The sequence below is a fragment of the Corvus cornix genome, chromosome 2 (assembly GCF_000738735.6).
Source record: "Corvus cornix cornix isolate S_Up_H32 chromosome 2, ASM73873v5, whole genome shotgun sequence".
NCBI classification, from domain to species: Eukaryota; Metazoa; Chordata; class Aves; order Passeriformes; family Corvidae; genus Corvus; species Corvus cornix.
In genome coordinates, this window is record NC_046333.1 from 14047260 (window position 1) to 14071161 (window position 23902).

The 23902-nt window shown below is 39.5% G+C and overlaps 1 protein-coding gene across 3 annotated transcripts in view; it reads left to right on the top strand.

Moving 5' to 3' along the window:
• NRP1 (neuropilin 1) overlaps window positions 1-23902 on the top strand; it is a 113240-nt gene that overhangs the window by 48352 nt on the left and 40986 nt on the right. For all 3 annotated transcript variants that reach the window (XM_039570937.1, XM_039570942.1, XM_039570948.1), the window contains exons 5-7: window positions 2874-3101; window positions 10622-10777; window positions 13458-13624. In XM_039570937.1, the coding sequence (XP_039426871.1) occupies window positions 2874-3101; window positions 10622-10777; window positions 13458-13624 (551 nt within the window). The remainder of the gene's footprint in view (window positions 1-2873; window positions 3102-10621; window positions 10778-13457; window positions 13625-23902) is intronic.

A 23902-nucleotide genomic window follows, 5' to 3' on the forward strand; every position in this document is an offset into this window, starting at 1 on the left:
AGCTATCACTATGCACAGTGTTAGAAAATGCCATGTGTACACAAAGGATTCAAGTTATCATTGCTGTGGGAACAGAGCCCTATTTAACTTCTGAATAAATGCATATACGCTATTCCAGTTTTGCATTTTAATATCTGTGCCAAATAAAGCTGTTCACCCTTTCGCACAGGTGAAGCTCAGCTGCTCACACCAGACAAGTATGTTTGGTTTAGCAGATTCACAGCTTATCTCATCATTTCCCAGGTATGGGAAGTATGATCCCAAGCCCAAGGTCCTGCAGTACTGAGCTGAAGGCTGAGCTTCATTCCAGCACACAGTATGTTTTTGCCCATTACTCTTTCCTTCTCATTCAGCTCCGTAGCCAGAGAGAGCACTGAAGAAGTTGTATTCAGGACTAAAACATGAAACCCATTTTGCCCAACACTTAGTCCACATGAAATGTTCATCATTTTGGCTTGGGCAGACATCCTGTTTTAGGGTAGATGAGTGACGTATTCACTAGAAAAGGATCTGCACGGTTCACATTCAACATTCCTAACTTAGTCAACTAAATTTATGGTGTAAACTGAAAGGAAAAAAAGTGTCAACCAAGAAGGCAAATGACTTTTTGGCTCAGTGACACCCACAGATAGAAGATTAACTTATCCCAAATTTAATCTGGTTTTCTTTGCTCTCACTGTTGCCTCCTCTCTGTCTTTCCTTCAGCTCATATCTCTTCCTATGTTTCATGCACATGTACACATGTAGTTTCTCCACCTCAGAAGTATCTATTTTTGGTGTCTCCACTGGAACGTTTTCTGCCAGTTTTCCATGCATGTTGCCCCATGGAGTTCCTCGTAGCCTCAGTATTGATATAATTCCTGCAGCTGCTTCACAGTGTCAATAAAGGGTCAAAATCTGTGGAGGGCATTTTAGTGAGACAGCTCCTCTGAAAACAGTTTCTGCTTCTTGCACCAGATTGAGTCAAACATGTTTAAAATAAAGCAAGCTGGCATCGAGATACCATGTGTGAGTGTAAGGAGCCTGATGATTGCGCGCTCCCGGAGCCAGGATACGGCTGTATTTAATAAAGCAATAATGGTCCTGGCTTACATTTTATATTGCATCTTTTATTGGATTCCAAGAGGAGTACAGAGCACTTTATACTATGAATGGCATAGCAAAGCTATTTTATCCTGGAACAGCAGCTACTGGTGGGAGTGAGGAGCAACAACCAGAATATAACCCTCCCCTACATGACAAGGAGACAAGAGAATGACAGGGAGAGAAGAGGAATATCCAACTAATGTGTAAGGGGGTGATTTAATTATAGGCAAAATGTAATTTCCCAAATTGGAATGGGTCAGGTTACATGAGCATCAATACCCACATCTTCCAAAATATGCCATGAAGTGTTCTGAATATTGATATAATAGTTCAAGAACTTTGTCTCAGTGCCTGTTGAAGGGCAAGAATACCTGAACTGACTAAATTCATTCAGACCTCTCTCTTGCATGCTGAATTTAACTGGGAGGTGGCCAGATCTATGGGGGGTAATATGTTTGGCACATTCACAATGAAAACATTTTCTATAGTGAAATAAGAGTATTCATATATGCAATGAGCCAGACTGTTTTCCTTCAATGATCTGTGCTAGGCATTGGAAATCCTCTAAGGCTCCTGACTATGGTCTCTAAGGATGCTGGGCATCCTCCTCCACATTGAGACCTCACACACATCGTCCTCCAGCACAGACCTGCGTGTTGCAATGAAACTGTGCTCTCCATGTCCTTCCTCTCCTGCATATCTGAAGACCTTCATTTGAGTCATCCCACTCAAAACTCCCCAGGCCAGCTGCTATCCACCAATGCCCCAAGTCCTGTAAATCACTCTTCTAAGTTTGGAGTGTCAAAAGGCAGAGAGGGGTGCTGACCTTGTGGGGGAGATATGTGGGCAGTGCCTGCAGCTGACTTCTGAGCACACCTGCAGGTGTGGGATCCACAGAGAGGATTCCTGAGGGACCTAAATAAAGGAGAAATGAGATCTGCAAAAAGAGAGGGATTCCAGTTTGTCTCCTGTATTCACAAAGGCAAATCCAGTGACCTGGCCTTTTATACCCTTACATCTTTCCTGCCACTTTCCTGCTCCACCAGGAGCACTGTTTGGAGCATCCCATTATGCCATGGTGGGAACATCGGGGAAAGCTGGTGTGTCAACATTGACATTAGGTGACTTCTAGCAACACTGCCTGTAATCACACAGTTTATCATGCCCACACTAACAGCAACATTTTACTGGTGCACCTGTGTCAACACCACTCAGAATGAGTCACTCACCCTCAGTACATGTACGAATTACCTTTCACATTTAGTTTGTCAAGGAGGCATAGGTCACATCTGGCAGAGTTACTGAGTCAGTGCTCCAGGAATCTGAAACCACTACTCCCTCTACTGAATTCACTCACCCGCTTTTGTAAAAAATTCTATTTCACCAATAAAAACCTGTCTGCCATAAGATTTAAAGATTTGAGCTTGAAGGGGCTATAATTATTTCTCTAGGGCTCTGTCGAGATTTCTGCAGCTTACACTTTCATTGTTCCCACATGACTTTGTATTTGTCATAATTTTTTCTAGAGCTGGTACAAGTTTTCATATTGTTCCATACAAATTGAAAATTGAAGATCAGACAGTATATGCGGATTGGGCTTTAAATGACTGACTATCAATAATAGGAACAAGCTGGCTGAATGATTAATGCAGTGATTAAAATGAGGTGTTTCATTGAAAAGCCACCTTTGCTGCTGGAGAGACAATACAACTTAATTTGTTTTCCAGCTAACTGCTTTGCTTAGTAGCACAGTGTTAACCCAGTTGATTTTTCTCCTTCTCCTACAGGACCTGAATGTTCCAGAAACTTTACTTCATCAAGTGGAGTGATAAAATCCCCTGGATTCCCTGAAAAATATCCCAATAGCCTTGAATGCACTTATATTATCTTTGCACCAAAGATGTCAGAGATTATACTGGAATTTGAAAGCTTTGAGCTAGAACCTGATTCAAATACTCCAGGGGGAGCATTCTGTCGCTATGACCGATTGGAAATCTGGGATGGACTCCCTGATGGTAAGAGAAAAATGGACTGTAATATGCATAACCATTACTATGTAGTGGCCTGCAGAAGGCATATTCCCATTTTTTAAACTGTCATGCTAGAGAGATCCTTGCTTGATTTATGTGAAGTGAGTTGAATTAAAAAGAAATGGAGAAAATGCTCTGTAAATTCTTTCAGCATATCATAGTGTGAATGATTTTTTTTTAATGAAATATGTTCAATTTTGAACAGCTGGCTTAGCAGAAACCTCTGTGTTCAGTGGTAATATGTGATGAACCTCCTACACTAAAATTACTTAAATGTGAAGCCTTATAATGAGTCCCCGAATTTTCACAGTTAACACATGAGTATAGTCCAGACATTTCCAACAAATTGCAGAAACTGGACTTCAGGTACTGACTCTCTGACTTGCAGAGGAACTGCGTTACAGACCAGCTGTCAAAGCAGAGAATTTCTTTACCAGAGAAAATGTGGTGTCCATGCAGTTGAAATCATAGTGACTAAACAATTACCCAGGTCAGTAAACAGTCACTGAGTTATTCATTCAGGTGGCTTCAGTGACGGGGCACTGCAGGGTTCCTCCATTATAGTGCTCTCTCTTCCAGCAGTTTAAGCAAATCCAAAGGTTTTATCTTAATTTGTTAATTTATAATCTCTGATTAGATGGGCACATGTGTCAGGGTGGGTGTGTTGGGTACCCTTCTGGAACGTCTCTGCCGTCTCAGTAATTTTCCACTTAGTTGTTGACCACACTTGACCTTGTGCACATTCACTAAGTGCATAGCTAGATATTAGCTAACCCTATGGAGCCAGAGAGCCCTCATTTCACCCTCTGCCCAACCCCATATCCCTTTTTTATACTGAGTCTGACAAATAAAATAGTTGCATGATTTCTCTATGTTTTTCATATACAGCACTGGGTCTGCAAGATTCAAGTGTCCCCTGGGCAGGGCAGCCGTGTACAAGTTCTCCAAGGACCTAGAGCCAAAGGCTGCAGCTGCAGCCTGAAAGGGATTGTTCGTGCCGAATGCCCAGCCTTTAGGGTGCCCAAATGCCTACATGAGCTGTGGAAACAGCTATGTAAAGTTGATTATTTGGAATGCCTTTTTCACTGTTTCCATGTATGACACAAGCTGATAAAGAGAAGCATCTTGAAGCTGTCCTTTTTCTTCTTAATTTTTAATTTGTAGCAAAATTCAGTGACTGAAGATTTATGTTGTTTGTGTTGGGCACTAATTACAACTATTTCAGTTTTCCACTCATGTGATAACCCATATTAATACATTTTTTTGTTTGTTTTATGAACAGCAGTGGCAGTTTCTATAAACTGCTAATCCTATATTAATATTTGATTTAAATGAAAATATAACTTAAGGAATATATTTTAATAGCACATTTAAACTTGCCTGTTTTTCTAGCTAAATCCCCGATATAATTTTGCTTAAAGCTTTCATTGATGCTGCAGGAAATATATGTCTTTTAATATATAGTTGCTCTTTTTTTGTTTTTATTTTATGCTTAATGGGTTTATCATAGCTCTTTTCAATCCACTTCAATAAACAGTGACGAAAGACCCATAACAGTAGCTAAAAGACTATTTAGTATTTAATGCCTCAGTTAGGAAAGGCATAATGCCTCAGTTAGGAAAACAATATTTTAACAGTACAATAATGATGTCTGGAACATTTAATAATAGGCTTATTTGTATATAGGCCAAATCTGTCCTGTAAAGCTTGCATTTAAACTGATATTTGAAAAGATGATCCAATAAATCAATTTATGTGTAATATAACCAAAAATAAATGCATTATTGTCAGTGTAGACAGTTTCAAAGCAGTAATTTCCTGGTTCAAGAAAGTGGCTGAGCCATACTGAAGACCAATTATCAACAGGCATTATCAGCCTTTCACAAACTGTCTCACAAACTGACTACACCCAAAATGATCCTGACATCCACTAAGGGTACTTGCATTCCACTCGTAAATATTCAACAGAATCTATAGGCTGGAAAAAATGTTTCCTTAGATGCAAACTGTTGGAGGTTGCAGCAGTTGTAGGGAAATGTTTGCTGCATAATTTCACTGTAGTATGATCCTCAGCCAGCAGTCAGTCTCTCTTGTTTAACTTAACACTGCAAAGAAGGACGGAATGTGATTGCTTCTCTGTAAATGCATCACAGGACGAATCCCTGGGAGGGAGAACTATTTCAACTGAAGAGCAAAGCTGGCACAGGAAACCACTGGTACAGTCTGGCCATGAACTGAAGATAGGGAGTGTCTGGATACTGGAGAATATATAGAGAGAGGGTATCTGGGGAAAAAAAAATCTAGCTTGCATCCACATGAAGTAGTAAATTTCTACACAGTTGTAAATTAGATGGTATGGTTCTCTTTAATGAAGGGAGGAGACTCACCCAGGGTGAGTTTTTGAGACATTTGTCCATTTCCCCTTAGTCTGTGAAAAACTATTCTACACTATTAACTGAAACGGGGACATGGTTGTGTGCACTTCTAATTTGCTGGCATACTCCCTTGCACAGTTTTAGCACGCACCAATTTGCACTTTCCCAAGAATTTCCTGAGTGTGATTTGGAAGACAGTGAAAGCTAGGGATCATTCTCAACAGGCATGTTGGACACAGCCAGCCAGATTCAGAGGGAAGAGCCCCATAGGGGTGCCATACTGTTAGTCTGTTCCCAGGCTACTGGCTGCAGGTCAGTGCCTCCAGGGTGTCTCCTGGCCTGCTCTGTTTAGTGATATATCCATAGAAAAGGAAGTTATTTTGCTTGTAATGCATTGCTGCTCACATGCCCACTTGTGTTAAAGCTACTATTGCGCTGCACTGATAGAAATATGAGAGAAGGATTTTTTTAAATATGTGGGAAAAATATCTATCCTTCACATCCTGTGCTCCACAGCAACACAGCTGTGGTTTCCTGGGATGATGGCAGTATCTTAATAGGAGAGAGGGAACAGTTTTTGGAAAAGAGTTGTGGTCTCAACCAGAGCAGAATTAGATGGACAGCCCCCTAACATGCATCCCTAGAAAGCAGGCATCAGTGTTTGAGCCAGGCACAGTCAGTCCCTCTGTTCTCAGCAGGGAACAGCATCCCACACAGACCTGTCTCAGCATCTACTTTGGGGCACAGTTAATGGATCTCTGGAGTTTCTTGTCTCATTGTCTGTACTGGGAGCTATGAATCCCTAAGTCAGATGTAAACTTTAGATGCCTAAGTTAGAGCAGATGAAACCCAACGTAAGTGGAAAATGTTTTCACTTTAGAGTTTGATCAGCCACAGTCACTAGAGATCAGCAGGAAATAAATTTGCTGTTTTATACATTTGTGATTTTTTTTTCCTTCCTTCCCCCCAAAAAAGCAAAAAGTAAAGAAGAGAAATGTTCTTTTAAACAAATTTTCACAATGATGTTTAAAAGGATATGTCAAAGTCAGTAAGCTTCCATTTACATTTTACTTCTACGTAATTTCCATTTCACTGATGGAAAACAATTTTCTGTTAGAGAATTTGACAGCAACTGTAACAGTCATTCAAAAAGACTTTAATCCTGAAATGCTCTGTCACAATCATAGAGTCCTCAGCCTACCTGGTTGTCCTTTTAGTGGATTGAAGCTGGCAAGTGCTGAGTATTTGAGACTTGATTCTACAAAATATGTGCTTATCTTTGAAGCATGTGAACAGTTAGATTGACTTCAAAAGGAATTCACCAAGGACACTTACGGGACTGAAGTTAAACAGTGGTATAAGTGTTTGGCTGTTTCAAGAGGGGAATGGTAGGCATTCAGGAATGCCTCAAACCTGGTATTTTGTTTCATGAAAACAACCCTGTTGAAGAATATTTAAGAACTACAGGTGCATGTTGCAAATATTGTACAGAAAAGGGACCATGGTCTGAAAGAGATAACACGTGGATTTAGAGCAGGAGAGTGAGTAGATCTCAGAATAGAAATATATGATTTTGCATGAATAAACTAGACACCAAAAATATCTTTGCCCAAGGCACAGATACATCTCAGCCAGCCTCTGCTGAGAACACTCCATTGATGACTTAGAAGAAAAATAGCTCACTCAAAATGAGGAGTAGCTTTAGTGATGAATTGCACATATTCATCATGCAGGTCTCTTTAAAGCTCTATAGGCTGTCTACTAGGGCTCAAACGTAATTTAAAGAAGTTTACATATGGTTTGAGAACCACAGCCTAAGCATTGCTGCTTCAGTCAATACCACAAGAGCTTCCACTGAATTACAGAGCAAAGCAGAATGCTTTACTGCAGTCATTAACATCAGTGCAAATGAAGGTTGCTATTAATCTAAGTGTGTTTCCCCTGTTGTGGTTGCTTTCTACACTCTTGTGAGAAGCTATTAAGATATAAGAGTGTACACAAGCTCAGTGTAGCTGACTACTGGAATGTGAGGATGGAATTAATTTTTCAGTTGTTTCCTCTTTAGCATCCTAAGTTGTGTGAAAATATTTTGTCAATAAAAATCATAGTGCTGTGAAAATATTGTCCACAACATACCTGCATACTTATAAAAAACAGCTTTAAAATTAAATACATGGCTAGTTAACATAACATTTGCTTTAATATTTTAGAAATCTGATGTACCTTTTTTTTCCTTGCTTGTGGGGGGTTTTTTAACCCTAATTCAAAAGCTAACATTTCAACTAGATGGGCAAATGTGTATTTCAGTAAGTCTCAAAATTCCTTATATGAATATTCTTTGTCCAGAAGGGCAAACAATAGTAAAGAAAAGAAGAATCAGTAAGGATAAGGTTTCTGTTTAGTCTTGAACAACCAGCCACATTCTGTATATTCTGCACTCAGATCTGGAAACCTTCAAAAATACTTAATAAGTATAATCAAGGATTTATTTAAGCTATAGAATTAGATTCTGCATTTTGGGAAATGCATGCAAAATAGGTTTCTTAGTTGTCTGTCCATCTTTTAACCAGAGAGTTAGTCAGTTTTCCAGTGTATAATACTATGCCAGTGGAAAGAGGAGCCAAGGTCTCAGAAATTGCTACAGCACGGGCAGTCAGATGAGGTAGCTGGCTCACTGAAATGCCTTGGTTCTGCAGGTAGTGTGGAAACATCCTCGAGTGAGGACATATCCAAGTAACTCACGTTTGGAATAGCCCTTCCTGGGGGATGCTGATGCAGCAACGTGATGGTCCGCAGTTAGAGGCTGCAAAGAGCTTTCTAGGCCTAATGACTTTTCAGCACCTTCTGCCCTAAAATTCCCATTTGGAACTCCACACAGTCTGTTATGAAATCCCATCTCATTTCCTAAGGAATTTTCAGGAAGATGGTAGAAAAAAACCAGTGGCTTAGTCTACCTAAAGAGACAGCAGTATCACCCCCTGAATGACTGCGCAGATGGGTTTCCTGCACAGCATTTATTTGACGTAGTGACACATGAAATATTTGATAATTTATTGTCATTCAAAAGTTTTCAAGACTTAAATGTTAAAAAATAGAAGGGGGGAACTTTGTGCTAGCTATTTATGGAAGAAGGAGAATCTCTATTTCATCCAGTTGTGCTCAGATCAATATCATATTAGCACAGCAGGCTACGGTTTACATGTTGCGCAAAAAAAATTCAATACCTCTTTGTGTCATATTCTGCACATTTTTGGCTCTTGCATCTACATAGCTAGCAAAGGGAATAGTGCTGTGATAGCAGGGCCAATCTGTTGAAGACTCAAATGCATAATCACTAAATATGTCTTAAAAATTATAAACCAGTGAGTCATGGGGAATCTTAAAGCCTGTCTGCTTTAAACAAAGTTCTCTTCTGTTTGTCATTTCAAAGAGGCTTCCCTACAGGAAATGGGAGGAGGGAAGCTCAGAGTACCGTAACATGGTAGCCTTATCCTCCTTATTTTCTTGCAATTCAGAGCACCATCAGCAGCTATAATCTTGAAAGCCGTTCTGGGAAAGAGCAGGATCAGAGCTGTTTGCGCACAGAAAATGCAAAAGAAAGCAAAAACAAATACAAAACCAAGAACCTACAGCAATTGGAATGTGGGGGCATTATTTTGTGTTTTTAAAAATCCGTTAGTGCTATCAGTCTAAACAAATTGCTCTCTCCAAAAAATAAAACCGTGAAGCTTTAATGCTTTCTAGGATAAGGAGGAATACAACTCATATCCTCTATAGGATGTTTCATTCTATCAATGCTGCATTGAACAACCTTAGTGCAAAAAGTCTGAATTGGCAGGTATTTTAAATGCCATGGGATTGCCAAGGCAACTGAAGACTAACTGTGGCCAGAATGGATAGAAAAGCACATGCTGGCAGCAAGAGCTATAGCATCAGATCTCCCTCTTTCTGGCAACTCTAGGGCCTTACAGAAATGTGTAGCTTACATAATAAAGTTGTTCCAAGCTGGAACTGTTTTACTTGTTGTAAAATGCCAATAAATGACTAGAAAATTATGTTAGCTGTAGATTTTCTTTGAACTGTGAATAATTAGGATATCTAAACATTTTATATTTTAAACTGAAAGTGTAATGGACTTCTTAGAGAAATGACAAGGTGTTAATTTAAGCCTGGAAAGCCAGTGGTGTAAACATTAGAATGATGCCTCATGATTATTTTCCTGATTGACTCCATGGGTGGGTTTTAGCATTATCTTTTCTTATTGTTTGTAAGCACAGATGTACCACCATTCCACAGCCTAGGGACATATCTGTAGGGAATGCTCAAGTGCTAGAAGGCCACATATGTTGGTTGTGAATTGAGTAGCTTAATTAAGGAAAAAGATTATCTCATTGCACAGGAAATGCTGAAAAATACCAGAATCAGGTTTATACAGTATTAACATTAATAGAGATCATGTATCTGTGTATGTGTGCATATTCTGTGACATGGAGATATACTTAAGAAATCCTTGCTCTTTTGAAAGGATTAAGATTTAACTCTTAAATTCTTTTACAATATTCTTTAATATTGACCATATGGGCAAAGGAGCTATGACGGTCTGCAAGCCTAAATAAAGGGGGATGAAGAGTCATTTGGTCATAGTCTCAATATGAGTCAAAAATGTTTTTCAGAGTTTGAGATGAAATTAACAGATCACTGCAGTATAGAGCATAAAATCTGGAAGGCAACTCACAGCATCTTGTGTACTGGGCTGGCAAAATCAGACCATTCAGTTGCTCTTGTCATAAATTGGTGCTTCAATCACACTTTGGAAAATACTTGTGGTACTGTATGTGTAATTTTGTGCATCGCTGCCCTCTCTGCACACTTTGAAGGACACTCTTTGAAATCCTGGTTCTTTACATTTTCAGAGGTTCATGGAGTGCTATCTGGAGCATTTTAGAAGCACAATTGCTAGGATAGGACAAACAATTTGTTGTTTATCGCTAAGTTATCGATAGCATTGTTATTTTGAACTGTTACAGAGGTTCACCATTTCCTGCTGAGGGACTGTCTTTGGGAGGATATTGTAGTGGCATCTATTGTTAGAGCACTGGTAGTTTACTATTGTATCCTGTTTCTTTGCAGTTGGCCCACACATCGGGCGTTATTGTGGGCAAAACAACCCAGGACGCGTCCGGTCTTCAACTGGGATTCTTTCAATGGTATTTTACACTGACAGTGCGATAGCAAAGGAGGGCTTCTCAGCAAACTACACTGTGTCACAGAGCAGTGTCTCAGAAGGTCAGTATTTATCTATCCTGCAGAGCTTCTTGGAAAATACTCTCTGTTATGTCGTCTTGCACACCAGGTGTTGCTTGAAGCTTCAAAGAAACCTTAAATAAATAAGATGGTGAAGAAGGATTGGTTCTGTTTTCCTTTTTTTCTATTTTTTTTTTTAAAGAACAGCTGCCCTTTGAAAAGCAGTGCAAGAAGCAGAATTCTCCTTACAGTTTTATTCCACTGTGTTGCCAGGAAGTTGGGATAATTATTGTGAAAAACTGTGCTGACCAAGGAAATACAGGAATGCAGAGCAATTGAACACTTGCATTAAAACAATGAAACATGAACAATGAAAGCACTATCCAAAGGCTTCTTTTATTACATGGAATAAGCTCTGATGATCGATTTCTTGAATAAAAGGAACCCACTTAATATATGTGCTCTTGTTAAACCATTTCATAAGCTATCTAAGCTTTGTTCTCTGTCTCGTATTTTTTTCTCAGTTGACTCATTTTCATGCTTACCCTTTGGACAGAGAATGAAACGAAGTGAGGGAGACAGGAAAATAACAGGCTGTGTTATACCATGTCCTTGCAGATTTCATTGCTTTCCTCAGTGATAAAACACACACTTTAAATCAAACTCCCTCTCCTTTCTGTGTCTTACTGAGTTTCGAGCAGATTCACACAGATTTGATGTACTTGTTTAATCAAAGAAGGGACAAAAGAAAAATGAGTGAATTGAAAATTTAACTGGAACTCCCCATCTCTCCTCCACTCCCTGGCTTTTTAACAGCTTTTCCATAGCCAGGAAAAGGGAATGGGGGACACACAGCCTCTGTATTGTACCTTCAGCTAGTTTGGTTTCTCCTTATGTAGGCGCTGCTCCTATCCCTTCATAATTAGCACAGGCAACTCGTGTCCCCATGTCCACCTCCTCTACAGTCACCCTCCCTAGGCTGTAGATGCACCATCATCACATCTAAGTCAGAATTAATAATATCTGCTATGCTGAGATGCCTTCAGCTCTCAAACACAGGACAACAGAACAGAAGTTAGTGTGTATGTAGACCCTTTTGTATGATAAGAGGAAGCGTTTTATATGCTGCAGACTTAGACTGAGAAGTGAATTCTCTCGTTTAATTTCAGCCACCCTTGCTCTTTGTGTTGTCTGGTCACCTCCAGAGGACAGCCCAATCTATTTATCTCAGATATGTGAGATATCCCCAGGAGGTACTTCTCCCTCTCAGTAGACTACAGGGAAAGCTAACATATCTAGATCAAGCCAGACACTTTTTAGGTATTTTGATATTACTCCCACCTATCATGTTTTGCATTCTTTGTAGTGACTTACAGCTTTCCTTCAGATTTCAAGCAGAAGTTCCTTTCCTTTGAGTCTTACCCTAATGTAGTTCAGCTTCAGTACTTCACCATGTACCTAACACATTGAAGCAGCACAGAATTGGGGGAGAGGGTCCTATTCCACAGGAAATGCAGTTGGTATGGTTCAGTTATGGGTAGCCCCAACTACGATTCCTATAAAATACCCTGATAACATTTCTGAATGTAAATTTTTTGGATCCCTGATCAAAGATTTTTTACTTTAACTTTCATCGAAAAACCAAAACTTTTTTAAAGCTCATTTTTCCAATTCCTGGATGTTGAAACCTTCAGCTCAGCACCCACCCCTCTGTTAGGGAAACATCAGCTCCAGAGAAGGTGCAATAAAAAGGAGCATATATCCAGCATATATCCAACTCCATTTCACACAATTATTTTAGCTTAAATTCTAATGAAGGAATGAATTATATTTCTATCATGTGAAGTCCTTGATCAGAAGCATAGGCACATGGATTTTTTTTCTCCTGCCCTTTTGCTGGGGTTAGTAAACTTCTGATATGAAGCCCCAGGAACACCTGGGTGTGAGGATGTATCTGAAGCTATTGCCTTCTCTTGCCTCAGTGAGGGTTGGAGTCTTTATTTTTGAAGACTGAGAGAAGAATTGAGTCAATCTGCCCTATCAACCTTTGAACTCACTATAGTGATTAGGAAGTCAATTCATTCTAAATTATCTAGGTAATTTTTGTGTCAACAAAAAGAGATTGAATGGAGATTATCAACTCATTTACAATACACCATGTTACAGAAGAGCTGGTAATTTCCATAGGTCAATAATCTTCTGGCCTGAATTCACATTTTGTTGATCTATTTCATTCCAGTGTCCAGAATCTAAAGAGAATGGCTGAAATTTTAATAATAATTTCTAAGCATATCATATTTTTTGTACTGAAGTAAATAGTTTTAAAATCAAATTATTTCATAAAGTCTTCTAATTTGTCTTTTCTGGGTTGTGCATAATTTTGGGGTGAATATACATTGTTCTATATTATGAATCCACAGGAGTGTCTGTGCTAGCCTAGGATAGGCACTTCTATTGTCCTATACTGAAATGGCTACAATAGTGCACTAAAAATATTTGTATAGCATTATTATTGCAGGAATTGCCATGGCAACTCGAATGACGGTATTAAGAATGACACCATAAGCCCAACACTACCTCACTTAAAGTTGCTAAAATATTCAAAGTCACATAAAAATAAATTCTTTAGATATTCATATTCAAAGCAGGGAAATGTTCTTACTATTCAAAGTCTAAATCAAAAAGCTGACCATAATAATGATGGTAATTTATTTTTCTTCAGATTTCCAGTGCATGGAACCACTAGGTATGGAGTCAGGAGAAATCCACTCTGATCAAATCACTGTCTCCTCCCAGTACAGCGCTATCTGGTCTTCAGAAAGGTCCCGGCTAAATTACCCTGAGAATGGATGGACCCCAGGGGAAGATTCTATCAGAGAATGGATACAGGTAAAAAGATAACATTTTAAAGATGTTATTAATAATACTCTGTGGAGTTTATTGAATGTGGAGAATGCAAAAGAAAGAAAAAAATAACACAGTAAAGTACCGCTACATAATTTAAGAATCATTGCAAGCGAATAGCTCATATTCCCTATTAGACAGACAAAAAAAGACTTACTCCCAAAGGTATAGAAAAAGAAAAGGTCAGGAAGATTAATTCTTCTCCTTCCCACATCTATTGTTTTTGCAGTCTTCTGGGCACAAATAACAGAGATTTTGGTTTAGTGGAAAAGTCAATATTAGTTTAACATGCACTTAAAGTGGTATGTCCCAGTAAACTGAGCATGTGCTATGTCTCTAGCTGATTACAGTTAAGCATTAATACAATGTGGGGTTTTCATGCACTCAGATTTCACCTCAGAAGACCTATGTCCCTTCCAGAATGTGTTGCTCACAGAATGAGTTCAGTGGTCTCTGTCTGGTGGCTATTCTTCCACATCCTTAAACACAACATTCATTAGCAAGATGGGCTGCCTTGGCTTTGCTCTGTTAATGCAGGAGAAATCCTGCAAACATTTGTTGCCATGAAGAGTTGAGTTCAGTCAGTCTCTTTGGGCTTGTTGTTTGTTATATATTATCAGGTCTATAGCTGAATGGCGCATAACTCCTGAACAAGTTAAGATTATTCATATCAATTACTGGATACAAAAAAACTATCCTAGCAGCCAAGTATTAATATCATTATATGAAAAAAACACTGATTTGCTTCAGTTGTAGGTTGACTTACACTACTTAGCTGAAACCTAGATTCTATTTCTGTTGGCAAAAGCTAGGAGAAATGCTTAAGCATATTATATCTATATTACTAATATTGAAAACTTGTTCATAGATTTGAAACATTCCTCCTACTTCTGTTATTTTCTATAGGAAATTACTAACTGACATATAAAAACAATGCCTTATTAGCCTTTCATACAAATGTTCACACTGGTGTTTCCTGTGAGGTTTGATGTCTGCAAGAAAGCTCAAAAACATGTTGAGTAGCAGTTAGTAAAGGGAAGAAAGAGGGGGAAATCTTTCATTTCTGATCCCTGGCACACAACGGGACTCTCAGGTGTCCTGCTCAGGGGCCCCTCTGCATCCTGAGTTCTTGGCAACGTGGTAATTGTGTACAATGGACCTAATCAGACTTCAGAGTGGCAAAAAAAAAATCTGTTGATCCTTTTTCTTTACTTAGGAACATTAAAATCTCCTCAACCTTATCTAAGTGCAAGGTTTGTTATTAACCATTGCCACTTGCAATCCATGAAACACACATGGAAAAAGGATGGAATGCACCAGAATCAAATTCCATGTGTTTCATCTGGTCAGAGGGCAGCCACTTTTGCTTTGTTTCCTTCTTTTCTGCTGTCACTCGCACATTTATGACCAGATAATCAAAACAAGAGAGTTAGTCAAATCTCATTCGTGTGTTCTGTGTGCTTATTAACTTTATTAAGTTATGATAACTACGTACCCATATATTACCTATATATATATCTTAATCCTTTCATTTAGAACTAGATCTTTCTGAGAAAAAGTTTCAAAGGACTTCTTTTTACCATAAACTTCTTTAATAACAGACACATCACAGAATTCAAGCTACTCCAGGTTTTATACTTAAAACAGCTCAGGGTACCTCAGGCCGCCTGCACATGAATTTATCAACCTCCTTTGCCTCCTGCCACAAACCAGGGTGCTCAGGGGCTGAAACAACCACTGAGCATAATTTTTAGCAGCTTTTCTCTGCCCCCAGCTACCACATCAGCCCAGAAGCTGGTGGTTATTTGCATGCTGTGCTGCACATGCCACAGCTCTCATCTGCTTCACCCACCTCCTGGTCTGGAATAAACCATTTCCCTGAGCAGTCTAGCCCTTGGGCACCTCCTTTGCTGCCCAGGGCCCATGGGGAGAGACCAGTATCCCCAAGGCAGACTTCATCACAGAGCAATTAGGCTGTAGCTGTGTCTTGTTGGCAGGACTAAGCCTACAAAGTCTTGCTTGAAGATTCATTACATTGAGTAGAGATGCTTTACACAGCTGCTAAGTAGTTTCTATCACTCAATGTATGTGGCAGAAGGAACTGAGCTAGTTCAGAGATTGAGTGTATCATCCCCTTTCACAAGGTACAACATCTTAACTCATCCTTGGCTCTGACAATTTTATGCTTATTTTATTGTGGTTTAATTCTATACTGATGTTGATAATTCAGACTTCCAACTGTGTTCTAAATGCTTTCCTGTTAATCGACAATCTTGAGATGGGTGCTAAGGGCTTCAGACCATCAGAAACCCCAGTAAGAGGGTCCTTGTGCATATGAACCTCCATCTCCTACAAAGTCTTGATGCCGCTGGCAGTAAGTGCATGTTGTGAATTTGTGTCTGGATAAAATATTGGAGTTCCATGTTTCCTCTGTACAAATAACCCTGGGAACAGATGTTCATCTCCATAAGAGCTTACAGACAAACAACCAAGGACACATAACTGATAAAATACTCTGAAATTACCCATAGAAAAAAATTGTAATATTTTATAAAAAGGAGGAAGGCACTTGTATGTGAAGGACTGAGGTCACTTTGTTCTGCTTTGTTGTGCATGCTATTGTAAACTAGTCATTTATGTGAAGTATTTGCTTTTGTGCAGTGCAGCATAAATGGATTTTTGCTGCACAGTGCAAGAACTCTAGAAGATATTCAACAGCAAGAAACAAAGCTGAAGGATACAGCAATGCTGAACTTAGAACTTTCAAAGTGAAAATTTCTGCCTACATGCCCTTGTGTGAGAGACAGAAGTTTTGTGTATACCAGTTAATCATTAATTTTTTCATAATTGCAGGTTTCCATACCTGCACAAACACTGCAGCTGGTTAAATAATGATGTCTGCCTTTGAGCTACTAATGCACATATGCAACTAAGGCATATATATGAGCCCTGGGCAGAACAGCTTGAACATTCAGCTCCAAATACTAATTTCCTCAGTGTGTCAGGGGGTTTTTGTATGGGGGAAATATTACAGCTCTCCTTTCCCTTCCTTTTACCAGTCCCTTCAAGGTTAATGTTTTTGTTAAGACAAAAGAAACAGAAAACCTCATTGAGTATCAGCCAAAGGAAATAGGTATCTTTAGAGGACGTCTAGAGGGCTTGAGATATTATTGTCTCCTTTGAGCTGTTGAAGTCTCTTGGACCATTTCAACAAAATAATTAGGAAAATAGTGTTGGCTTGTTATTAGTAATGGATTTGCATGATTTCCATCTGTAGACCTGAAACCCATTCTTTTGTGGAAAAACTAGACTGCTCCTTTGTGTCTGACAGGTATGAACTCCTGAGTTCATCTGAGTTGCCACCTGCTTAGCAGGCTCTGTTAAGTGAAAGTTGCTTTTCTCTTCCTTTCCTTAGTTGTTTGAAAATAAATGTCAAAGCTTAGATTCAAAATAACCATAGTACAGTCACACTGTAAGTCTGCACAGTACTTTCTCCATTTTATTTTTACTCTCAAACACACTTAGAAAATTGCTCAGCTAACCTGAGATTTGGAGTGATTCCTTAATCAGAAACAGAGTCACTCTAGATTGAATTTCTTCTTTAAAAACACAATAATAAGTCTGTGAATTTTCCAATACGAATGGAATAAAGATATGCATGAGGGAACAAGGGCTGCCAAAAATATGCATGAAGGTAGTTTATTGTTATATGGGATGTTATTAGCATCTCAACCTTAAGCTCAGCCTACTTGTTTATTGCACTTACGTTTCACACACTTGACTGCCCTTCAGTTTGAAAGAGCATTATTTAAAATAAAAAATAAAACCAGCCCTTTAATTTAATCAAGAGCAGGGAACTGCCATTGCAATGTAAGTCATTGTCCCTCATTAATGTATCCTTTCACAGGAAAAATAGTATAGTGTTTCCATTTCTGTAATCTGAACAACAAACATGTTAATAGGTATCAATTACCAGCCAGTTTCAGTACTTAGAACCAGTAAGAAGGCCCATGCAAGGGTTTCACATCTGGTTTTGGTGAAATTGTTCCTGTCTGTGGTATTTAAAATTTAAAGAACTTCTGTTATTGTGCAATTGGGAATCCTAGGGGAGTACAATGTTAATGAAATCCATAATGTGCAAGGATTTTATGATTGCATTTTCAAGGCATTCCTTCAAACGAGACAACTGATGCCTGCCATGGCAGCAGTAATTGTGTTTTTACAGAGTAGATTTAATGTTCGCATTTAAGAAAGCAGTTACGTTTACACTCATCTGAAAAAATAACATGCAAAATCTTTATACTTAGGGAACTTTTTGCATCTTATTTCTCAGTCCTTTGAGAAGGAGCCACGGGCCACTGTGCACGGCAAGACCTTGTGCTTCAGGGATGCCCCGATGAGTTGTGTCCAGCAGCCCCAGGGCAGGGCAGGAGCAGGGGGAGCTCCAGAGGAGCGCCCACAGGGAGAGGTGTCATCAGCTAAAGACACTTGAAGGCCACGTGTGTGGTTTTGAGGGGAAACTGATTGCTTATTACCAGGGTCACTGGGACCCTCTGCTGCCATCAATCCTCATCACGGGCTGGGTTTTCAAAGCCACATGGAGCAGCACCTTCTGGGTACTTTTACTGCAGGATCTGTATGTTTTCTATCAAAATGTTTCTTCTAACACAAATCTTTGCACTCCCACCAAGCTGGATGGCAGTTTCTGGGTGGCACATTTTTTCTCTCATCCTGTAACAGTGAGTGAGACCTCCATCTTGCCCAGAGACCAAAGTGTGTTTGTTAATAACACAAGATGTTCAGTTCTTTTTATATGTGGGGTAGGACAAAACCATAAATCCAGCTTTAAGAATCCTAGTATCAGATCAAAACTTCGCAGCCATAAACCAAAAAGCACTACTCTGGTATAAATACACTCTGCCAGTTCAAATTTGTTCAAAAAGGTTAACAGGGGGTTAACATAAGTAGACATTATGCTCTGGATTGAGCATTATCTGTCATTCTGCAGCTGTCATAGGGCCATACACATATTCTGGCTAATATGACACAAATGGCTGATCCAGCCCCAGTTTATACTGCTGGGTTTTTCAGCAGGACACAGACCTGATAGCATGTGTAACCCTCCAGGCTCAAGGTCTGGCACAGGGAGCACAGGCTTGGTCTGCTCCCTCTGGCCTCTGCCTGCCGGTCTCTATCTCATTGCCCGCCCATCCCTTTGGCACCTACAGCCCCTGCAGTAATTCGAGACCTCTAGACCAGTCAGCCCTAGGAATGTCAGCTGATCTGGTGCAAAATTCTCCCTCTGCATCTTGCAGCATTCAGGAGTCTGGAGAAAGGCCAGAGAGGTAACAATAGGTCTCCTCAAAAAACAACCTGGGAGATCCCCCTCGACTTCACTGATTGAAATATCAGTTGTTTATTTAACACTAACTCTGCTGTGCAAGGAAAATATACTCCCATTGATTTAAAACATTTCTCTGTATACACTACTTCACCAGAATTGAGAGGGAACTCTGAGATGGAATTTGCCTTCCACATTTGTCTTCATTCCTTTACTTTTTAAACTACATTCTTCATTATTTGCTCCTTTGTAAGCGAAACCCAGGAGCGTACATCACTGATGTGAACTGGTATATAGATTAATACTGATTTATTCACATATCACTTCTGAAAATAATTGCAGTTCATCATTTGGTGTCTTGACCTTTCATCTGTGTCATAGATGATTTCCTTATCAGGTATTCACTTAAAAACATAGTCAGTATTTATATCTGCTGCTGCACAGAACATTTGTTTCATTAACAGGTTTGTTCTTACATCAGGCAGCTGTTTAGGCTGACTTTACCCAGCAAGCTTATCTGAATATTTCACATGAAACTCAAGGAAGTGCTAGTCGACAATGCCTGTTATTTTTATTATTATTGCTGTTTCTTTTGGAGTTTGATACAGAAGTGAAGTACAGCATATTACTGCATAGAATAACATGAAAACTGGGAAATCTCAGCCTTCCAGTTCTGGCCTTTGAAGGACTGCCGGAGAGCTGGAGTTCAAGGCTTTGTGGTGGGGCTTGCCCATCATTAGGGAGCACACTAACATGAAAGCACAAAAACTGTCAGTCCTTTGTCTTCTCTACCACTTTAGATTACAAGTCATGTATTTGGTTCATGTCATTTTACACTTCATAGCTGCACTCCAGAAATCACAAAAAGCAGAGTTAGCTTTGTGTGGAAAAGTGTTACAGTTATCTTAGCGGTCTTAACATGCTTTGCACATGGGCAAAGAATGACAAAAGAATATTCCTTTCTGGAAATCACAGCCAGCACAGACTGTGACACAGCGCAGAACCGGGGTTAATTGACCCAGCAGGATACATTCATACCTTTATTTACTGTGACATGGGAATAAATGGTAGAGTTTCACAAAGGCAAGTACTGAAATTAGACTAGAGGGAGAGGGAGAAATAAAAGGGCCCTACAAAGTATGAAGGTTTTTTGATTATTCAAAGTGCTTTAAGAGCTATTTTAGTACCAGAAAGTTCCCAGCCATAGATTTATCACTCTGGGGAGGCTGAAGAGATGCTCAGAGAACTGTGCAAAACCATTGGCAGCCTTATTGCTCCAGAAGTGCAGGTGCAAAATGCAGTTTAGAAGAAAATCCTCTCTACCTCCCTCTGACATGTTTCAGCATCAGCCCTAATACAGAGGGGAGTCCTGTGTGGTTTCAAGCAATCCTGTGTGCAGCATATGGAGGAGCAGCAGAAGCAGAGCCCCTCTGAGCCTCCACTACCAGCCTAATCATTATAATAGTTTCAGTTTTTTCAGGGGATCCATTATGCAGAGATCTGAGTAGTTTCTATGTAGCTCTGTAATTACCTATGCATCCACTTCCCAGTCCAGCCCTACGTCCCCTCAATGGCTGCAAGACAGATGGCCCTTTAGAGCTGAGATAGCGAATTAAAAATGTGTCCACCAAAAGCACTGATTCAGCAACTACTAAAATAATTTTGTAAATTTATCTCACTTTCACTAGTTGGTTCCAGGAGGAAAAGAAATTAAAATTTTTAAATCAAAAATAAAACTAATTTTAAACTAACCACCACAGGCTTGTTTTGGTTTTTTTTTTTTTTTTAAATCGCATCTTGTTCTTCTCCTTTATTTCACAGACATTAAAGCCACTTATGAAACTCGATACAAAGTGGATCTTCTCTCTCTTTTGTTTTTGTTTTTATTTTTTCCATTCACCAGGTTCACATTTTTGGCTTGACTCAGAACATTTGTTAGAGTTTGCTGGGGTTTAAGCTGCCATCATGCCAAGAAATCAGTTGTTTGTGCCATTCTGCTGAGTAGGGGAACCCTCTCCCATATGGTTTGCAGACCCTGTGGGGGCTGAGGCAGCCTTGCCCACCCTGTACCAAGCAATACATCTGCTCCACCACAGCCAGGACCTTGTGCAGATGTGAAGGAAGGTATCTCAGAGGGAGTTTTGTCTGAGTCTGGCAGAAATAAATTAATCTATGAGACTAGGCAGGTGTCAGACTGAGGGTCAGGTAAAGCTCAAGGCTAGAAGTGAAGTGTCTAAGGGCAGTGCCTAGAAATGGAGCCTTGGGTAGGAACGCACAGCTGAGGTGTGTTATAATAAGCAGAGTTATTACTGAGCTAAAGGTCTCTGTTCTCACAGGGCCTAGCCTGGGCTCGAGATGAGAGGTGTGCTGCTGAGTGCTTTGCAGAGACTATTATGCATTTTTATTCACTCTTTCCACACCTGCACAGTAGTATGAAGATGTAGAGTTCATGAGTCCTATGGGCCCTTCTCCATCCCAGCATCCATGCTCCAGATTTTCTGTTGCTGAGGCATTATTTACCTCCCCTGTCCTTGTGCCATCCTGCTTTTCTGTCCCAGTTCAATTCTGTTCTGCCCATTAGGTGACATTTTCACAGCAGTAGCAAAATAGGTAGAGTGGGAGGATAAATGAGATTTCTTCCAAGTGGTAAATACCTGCCCTTCAGAAAGCAATTTGACTTCTTCCAAAAAAAAAAAAAAAGTATTTCAAAAAGGAAACAGTTTGTTTCACTTTGTCTTTACTTCTGATATTTTCATTTTATAGTTTAAAAAAAGTCTTTAAAAAGATATCAGAATAACCTCCAAAGCTGACTGGTAAACAAAACCTGCTAGCAGAGAAAATACAATTGACCAAACATTAAGCTGAGATTTGGTTCCTCTATTTTCAGGAACAACTGGCTTCTCATCAGAGAAGTACTGTTTACACATAACTTCACTGACCAGCTGTACCTGTGTAGTCTGGTCTTTCTCTTCATTGCAGCATTCTGTGTTGAACACTTCAGGCCAAACTCATTTCTGGTGTTGATCCTCTTGAAGATGATGAAAGGATCAATCTGTCCTAGCATATAAAACCAGGGTATATTTTAACTGGTTGTATTTAGGTTATAGATTATTGTACTAAAGACTGAAGTGTCTTTCAGCTGTTAGAGACACAGGAGCAGGTTCTTCCAATGCAAGTACTATTAACTTCAGGCTATGGACTGAAGGGTTAACACAGCAAAGAATATAAATTCTGTTAACACAGAAATGTTAAAAAACATTTTTAAATGTTCTCATCAGGCCTTAAAAATTAGCCGTCTATAGGAGGGTACCCCCCTTTCCTGATATGCTTTACTAAGAAAATACATCCTGTGTTTATTTTAAAAAGCCACAGCACTTAAAAATCAATAGCTTTTCTCTTTACATAGCTGCAGATAGAGTAACTTTCAGATAGGCAGAGTGGGGGTACAAAAACCAGGCATCATTATCTGGCCAAAGAAACCCCGGAAATTAAATCCTCATGCCTGAAGTTTGAGCGTGCTTTGCTGAGGGAAGGGCAGAGCTGGGGGCAGCCGGTCTCCCTGGTTTGCTTTAGCACTTGGGTAAAGTTGTCTTGGTAGATGCCTGTGCCATCCCTTCTGCTGTCCCCTTTCCTCCTCCAGCACAGGACGAGAGCACCACTCTCAGCAGCAGGTCTTCCAAATCACACCCTCAGAAGTATTTCATCTACATGTGTGCATTTCCTCACAGCTGTGAGGGATATACCAGAAAAAGTGAAATAATCTTTGCATGTACAGTCAGTCTCATTTTTCACCATACATTTACAGGACCCTCACCACACTGTCTAACTGTAGCTACCTGACATTTTTCTAGAAGGTAGCAGAAACTCATATTTTAAAAAAGCAGTGACTTGCTTGGTGACCCAGCAGTAAATTAAAATCATCATATACAATGTGTATGAAATAGAAAATCGAATTTTGTTGCAACAAAACTGACAGTTCCATTTAACAGAGAATAAATGAATGCAGACTCCTGTGGATGAATGATGGATTTAAAAAGACTGTGCCGATTTTCCAAAATGAGAAAGCTGATCAAAAGAAAATACATGTATTTCTATGTGACACAGGTTATACACCTATTCCAGTGAAATTAGGCTTAAAAAGTATTGTATCACAGACACTGGCACTTTTTCCTCATTTCACTGTGATTTTTTATAGAAAACCCGAAGCCTCAACTCTCAAAAATATCTGAGTGTAGTAAATTCCAGTTATTTCAGTGGAACTGATGCTGAACACAGTGATTGCACAGTCAGATCTATCAGCACCACCAAGGTGTGCTATCTGAGACAGGAGAGGCTTAATTTTGCACAGTTTATCATCCCTTGCTTAGCAGCTTCCTACCATTAGCATAGGTATGCAGTGAAACAGAAAGGAGAAGTTACTGCTGTGTGTTTAAACATGTAGTATTGTACTTATATTGAAAATACCAAAATCATAAATCAAGCCCTTCTGCCTGTACTCTATGATTTTGACAGGAGAGCAGCTGGAAAAAAAATGCTTTGAAAGCATTAATTAATAGGCAAAATTCAGTTTGTTCCACCCAAAGCCTGGTTATTCACATGTGAAGAAGTCCGAGAGAGAAGCTTTGGCTTACTTGTTTCCCATTTGTGCATTAGTTGCTCAGTACACTTAGGGGAAAGAAAGTCCTACAATTATGTCCTTCTCTCAGAAAAGAGTGGTTCTGCAAGTAATGCTATAGAGTTTCCCTTTTCTATAGTTTCTAACACAAACCGGCGAAGGTCACATTCAAACTGCACTAAATAGTTGTCTTCATTCCAGATCAGAGGATTAAGCTCAGGTTTAAAATTAAATGTAAATTACAAATAAGTATTCAGAAAACGTTAATTAAAAGTATTACGTTCCTGAGTCATTTATTGCTCAGCAA